The sequence below is a fragment of the Olea europaea genome, unplaced genomic scaffold, assembly GCF_002742605.1.
Source record: "Olea europaea var. sylvestris unplaced genomic scaffold, O_europaea_v1 scaffold327, whole genome shotgun sequence".
Taxonomy (NCBI): Eukaryota; Viridiplantae; Streptophyta; class Magnoliopsida; order Lamiales; family Oleaceae; genus Olea; species Olea europaea.
Window position 1 is genome coordinate 324321 of NW_019251603.1, and position 6673 is coordinate 330993.

The following is a 6673-nucleotide window of genomic DNA, read 5'->3' on the forward strand; positions in this document are numbered from 1 at the left end:
TAAATTCACAAGTATATTCTTTAATTTTACACATATCACATATTGTTAAATTTATTAATTTAATCCTAACATTATCTTTTTCTCTTATTTCTTCTCTTTCAGCATTTCTTATCCAATTTTCTCCTAAAAATTCATCAAAAATATATTCCACTAATTTTTTTATACCTTGTCTATCTGATTTGATTATTTCTGTTTGTACATTTCTTTTTATTAATGTTTTTGTATCATTACTTATTCTTTCCTACCAATTTCTAACATCTCCTTCAAAGAATGCTATTAAGAAATCTATTCTTCTTTCAGTACTTTCTCATGTGTCATCTTTATTATATAAAAAGAATAATATTATCGAGTCTGCCCAAATTAATAAAGCTTTTTTAGTATCTATTTTACAATTTAAATCTAGTTTTGTTCCTCCATGATTAATTGATTTATTATAATTATCATTTAATTCAAACGTATCTTTATATTTATTTCCTTTAGGTGGTTGTCTATTTCTTATTTTATCACAAAATTATTTATATGATTTATTATATATAAGTGCATAACTTTCATCTATATCACGTAATTCTTGTTTAGAGATTCCTGCTGGATTAGGTCCTCCTCCAGTATTCATTAAAACTTGGTATTCACTTATATCAGTTAAACTTAATTGATCAAAATTTTCTATTAATAAATCTAACTCTTCATTCATTTTTATCTTCTTTTTCTTCTATTTTTAATTTTCCTAATGATTTTTCTCTAAATTCTTCTTCTTCTAATATCTTTGGTAATATATTTTTTCTGAATTCATCATCTATGCTTCCTGTTTCTATTACTATATTTCTTTTTTTTTATATATTTCTTTCCTATTCGAGTCATTTCTTTTTCTATAATTTTTTTTTATCTATTTTCGTATCTTTATTCTTATTATTTTCTTTTAATTCTCTAATCTCAATTTTTAATATATTTATATCATTTCTTGTTTCTTTTACTTCATTTCTCAAATTTTGTACATCATTATTAACATTTTTATTAATGATTTTAATTCTTCCATATATTCACTTATTGACATCTTAATTTTTTCTTATTTCTAACTCATAAGTTAATTTACATCTTTATCTATTATTTTTCTAAATCTTCTCTCTGTTGTTTCTGGATCTACTAATTCTTTTTTTACTATAGTGAAATATTTGCTCTCAAGTCTTAATCTTTCATATTTTAATTTTGTTAATTGTCTATTCTTTGATATTCTCATTCCTTTTGGTACAAACATTATATTTCTTATTTCTTGTATTTTATCCATTTTTAAAAGTAATTTATTTAATTTTTGATGTATATTATCAGTTATACTCTTATTTTTCTTTATAATACAAATTATTTTCTTCATCTTCATATATATTAATAATTTTTTCATATAAATAAATATCTTTTATTTTTTCTATTATTATTTTTTCTAATATTTATTCCTTTATTTCTTTAGGAAGTTCTTTAATTATTGTCAAAGTCATTATTTTTAATTTATTATGAATAAGTTTTAAAAATATATAACTACCTTTTTCTTCTTTTAAACACCAATAATTATCTATTTTTCTTATTTTAATTTCCATAATCTTTATGACTCTGATACCAATTAGGGGGGCTACTTAGAGCGAACAAAAATCAATTAAATCAAATAAAAATATTAATCAAATAAATCAAATAAAAATTATCAAATTTCAACAAACATTTAATTTTGAGAACTAAAATAGAAAATGTCTATATTATGATGCCTTGTTATGTAATATCCAAATGGAAGGCATTTTTGGTATGCAAATTGCCCAAGGGTCATTTTGGAAAAGTAACCCTTTTGAAAAGGTTATTTCCATATATTTCCCTAAAAGAAAACCCACTAAGTGTTTATAGAAAGCAATTTATTTTTTTAACTTTTTTTATATGTTCAAGAAAAAAATTTATAATAACTTGCGTAATCACATTAAGAGTCCCTGGGAAACTCAGAACCTGTTCATCAAAGGTTTAGGATGCCTTCAATAATCCTACTCGGCAGAATAGGTTGACATGGAAAGACGGATCCTCTTTCTTTTCCTGCTCAAAAGCCAGCCACAAGTAGAATATGATTGTGACATCACAGCATCCTGTGAAAACTGATTTCAGAGGAGGAAGCATCATGACCAGTTGACAGGGATTATAGAATTTGTAACAACTTTTTATTTCAATATCCACAGAGTTTTCTGAATGATACATGATTCCATAACATTTTATTCTTCATACCACAACGTAATAGAAAATCATTATACTGTATGAGAAACATATTTCTTACATCTAGAAATCAGCATCTTTGGTGTAAAGAATCTCTCAACAATAAATTAATAATGTATGCTTAAGTAAAAAGTATCTAAAACCTGTGAATAAAGAACTGATTTTCGACTGCGAAAGAAACAATTGGTTTTAACCAGTGGAGGATGCCAAATCATGTGGCTACAATCTTGATCTGGATTAAGATGTTATTTGCCTCCTCGCACCAGTAAAACCCTGCAAACGAACTTGACTTCGAAATTTATCAAAATTTCCAAGGACTTAATCTCAGTTCTTTAGTCTGCTTTCTTTTCTTTCTTTCCAGGTGGCTTTCGGTATAAGATTATTTGACTTAAGATTGTACCATTTGTCATGATTCCAATCACAGAGCCCAGAATGACTACAAAAATAAAAATCAAGTAAATTACGTAGTCCTAAGATGAAGGATAGCAGCAAATGAAAGCATTTTAATTATTAGAGGCAAATATAAATGATTATCAATAAAACAATCGAAAACTTTCATTGCAATACAAGAAAATAGATTAGGAGTTACCCCTAGATAAAGTATTCACGAGTCATTTATGCAATTCTGAAGTCTTCAGTTCTATTTCCTCAGATCCTTTCTAGAGCACATACCACTAGAGAAGGTAGACACCAAAACAAGCACAGTTTGTTGTGGTGAAGGATCTGACTGATTTAGACGTCCCAATAGATCTAACAATGAACTAACCGGAGGGATAGAAAAAAGGATCCATGTAATCCAATCATTTATTGGGAACAAAGTTGAGTTTTTTGTTGTTGTTTTAAATGAAGACCCTAATTGCTTGCATTAATTTCATACGCTTAGGTTCTATGTCCACTTTGTTAGGTCTTTCTTCATGTTTAGCAGGTCTGTTCTACTTTGCATAGGTGATGACTCGTACAAAAAATGCAAGAGTATATAGGACTGAAGTTTTCAGGATTCTCGTTTGAAATACTTAACAATACAAAAGTGTAGGCTACTTATCATCTCATAATCAATGTCAAATGCATGAAAATTTTAATATGAAAGCGGGAAGGTGCTTATGGCATTTTATTGTAAAAAATTTGTTAAGATTGAGAAAATACTAAAGAAGAAGGCAATCGACTCCTCCCTACGAAATATGCTATTTATGTTTCTGTATTTTGATGCTTAAGATGACACTTCAGAAAGAGGTACTGTTACCACTCATTGGGGCCTTTTCCTGCATGCTGGTAAAAACTCTCACTGCCAAGAAACAAAAAAGTCAGCACCAAGACATATATTGAATCTATAGAATCTGCCTATACTGATGCGATAGTCAGTACAAACTTACCCATGGAACCTGCAAAATTCATTAACGAGGTCAAAAAGCTGAGCTCCCCGGTACTTTTATTCTGCTCAAACAATAATTAGTATTTGTTAACCTAAAAACATAAGCCATTTCACATGAATAAACATCTTAACATGGAAGAGTTGTTCACTTGCATCTTCTAATTGAATATTGATAGACTATGCATCCTTAAAAACAAAATATATTATTATTCTGGCTGGCTAAGAGCACAGTTGAAATTTGAAAGCAGAAGTTCGCTAATTACAAGATAGATGCATGCCATGATATTTTACATCAATAGGGCTTATTGTCACGACTCGCTCGATTTTGGCACAAGAAGATCGAGAAATTTAAAATGTTGACGACTTGAGGCTAACCGGAATATTCTAGNTATATTATTATTCTGGCTGGCTAAGAGCACAGTTGAAATTTGAAAGCAGAAGTTCGCTAATTACAAGATAGATGCATGCCATGTTATTTTACATCAATAGGGCTTATTGTCACGACTCGCTCGATTTTGGCACAAGAAGATCGATAAATTTAAAATGTTGACGACTTGAGGCTAACCGGAATATTCTAGACTCCCACAAGTGCATGAAGATTGCTAGAATATGATGGGACATTCTAGAAGTCTACAAGCTCCTCACTTGGTGGATTATTCTAGATCATCCTAGTTTAGTCCATAAATATTTTAATGTAAATATTTGTACAGATAATTCTAGATGTGTAATCTAGACCATTGGATAGAAAAGATCCTACCCATCCATTTGAGGAGGCTACTACTATAAATAGCTTGGTAGGATTCATTTGAAGGCATTAAGAGAGTGAAGTTGTAAAGAGTATCCTTATTCAATACAAAGCCTTCTTTGTAAGTTCTTGTGTTCCTTCATTGTCCCTTTCTTAAAGTGTTCTACTTAGTGCCTTTCTAAGACATCAACGCCAATCGGGAGGCTGACTTAGTGTAATAACCGCGGGGGCGGAAGTTGAAGACACTAAGGCCGCACGGTTCTTGGAGGAAATTAGCAAGTCCGTGACAGTTGGTATCAGAGCCAGGTTTGCTCACTTACTATCGTTGACATGGCGGAAAAAGATGTTGTGGGATCCGGCATTTCGGAAGTAGAACATGACGAGCGGGGTCGAGAGGTCGAACCCCAAACCACGAGTAAGAAAACTCGACAAACCCGAAGCAAGAGCCGACCACCAGCCCCTACCGGTGGATCTCTTGAGGAAGTATTTCTCAATATGGGGGAACGCATTGAAGTAGTGGAGAATCACTCTCAACCCTTGAAGCTCACACCTTGGAACAACTTGATGATCTCAAGGAAGACCAAGGCGCTTTAAGGGAAGAATATACGAGGTTGGAGGGTAAGGTCATGGATGCTGTCAAAGCGATCCAAGACCAAGTGAACAAGCTTTGCGCGGATATGCAAAGTGGCATAGACGCTTGTAAGAAGGCGTCAACTAGTGCGGGTACTAGCACGATTCTAGTGGCTCCAAGGATCGACTATCCAAAGCCTAGGGAGCTCGATGGAAAGCGAGATGCAAAAGAGCTAGATGATTTCCTATGGCGATTGGAAATATATTTTGAGGGCGTGAACATTTTGGATGAAGCTATTAAGGTACGTACTTCGACTATGTATCTTACGGACACCGCGACTCTATGGTGGCGACGTAAGCACGCCGACATAGAAAAGGGTGCTTGTAGGATAGATAGTTGGGATGATTTTAAGAAAGAAATGAAACGCCAATTTTATCCTGAAAATGTAGTATATGAGGCCCGGAAAAAGCTTAGGGAGTTGAAACATAAGGGCACTATTCGCGATTATGTCAAAGAGTTTACTACCCTTGTGCTTCAAATCCCGAGCATGTCAGATGAAGATCTATTGTTTCACTTTACCGACGGATTGCAAAATTGGGCAAAGCAAGAACTTCAACGTCGGGGAGTGAAGACAGTAGACGAGGCTATTGTGGTGGCCGAATCTTTAACCGAGTTCCAAAGGAGCACGGATTCATCAAAATCTTCTAAAAGCTTTAAGAGTAACTCGGCTAAAGGCGGGGGAGAGAAGAAAGATTACCATAAGTCATCATTCTTCAAAAGTGATAACACTTACAAAGCTTCCCTCTCGCGAAAAAATTATGAGGAAAAGAAGGCCTCGACGGGTTCTCAAAGTGGATGCTTCGTGTGCAAGGGGCCACATTTAATGCGTGATTGCCCTAAACTTGGCACATTGGCGGCTATGGCGACGGAACGGGATTCATCCTCTTGCCAAGATCAAAGGGCGGAACATTTTAGTTCATTGCAACTTCTTAACGCTCTCAATGCTAAGGTCATTCCGGCTTCCAATAATGAACGAGGATTAATGTATGTGGAAGCTCAAGTAAATAGTCGGCCCGCACTAGCAATGGTGGATACGGGAGCTACCAACAACTTCATTACTAAAGATGAGGCTAGAAGGTTGGGCCTCACAATCACTAAAAGCGGTGGTCTTATGAAAGTTGTGAATTCTCCATCCACGCCCTTTGGTGGCATAGTTCGAGGAGTGGAAATTCAATTAGGCACTTGGCATGGCCAAGTGGATTTTTCGGTGGCTACAATGGATGATTTTCGCTTGGTTCTCGGGTTAGACTTCATGAGGAAGGTCAATGCTATTCCTATGCCTTCCTTTAACTCGATTTGCATCTTGGAGAGGGGTTCTCCATGCATGGTTCCTACGGTAGCTAGGACGAAAGCAATAGGACAACTTTCGGCCATGCAACTAGCAAAAGGGCTAAAGAAAGGAGAGGCGACGTATTTGGCAGCATTAAAAATGGAGGACCAAGTTGAGGAAGTTGTGGGTGACGATAATGTGCCCGAAGTCATCAAGAATGTCCTTGAAGAAAATAAGGACGTGATGCCGCCGGAGTTACCCAAGAAATTACCACCTAGGAGGGAGGTGGATCATAAGATTGAGTTGGAACCGGGTGCCAAACCACCATCCATGGCACCCTATCGGATGGCACCGCCAGAGCTGGAAGAACTTCAAAAGCAATTGACGGAGTTGCTTGACACGGGGAGGATACGACCTTCGAAG

The 6673-nt window shown here is 34.8% G+C and overlaps 1 protein-coding gene across 2 annotated transcripts in view; it reads right to left on the minus strand.

Moving 5' to 3' along the window:
* Positions 1–2203: 2203 nt before the first annotated feature.
* LOC111385755 (mannose-P-dolichol utilization defect 1 protein homolog 2-like) overlaps positions 2204–6673 on the minus strand; it is a 14715-nt gene continuing 10245 nt past the window's right edge. For both annotated transcript variants that reach the window (XM_023010172.1, XM_023010171.1), the window contains 3 exons: positions 3606–3666; positions 3476–3517; positions 2204–2671 (listed from right to left, as the gene is read on the minus strand). In XM_023010172.1, coding sequence (XP_022865940.1) covers positions 2568–2671; positions 3476–3517; positions 3606–3666 — 207 coding nt within the window. In that variant the 3' untranslated portion in view covers positions 2204–2567. The remainder of the gene's footprint in view (positions 2672–3475; positions 3518–3605; positions 3667–6673) is intronic.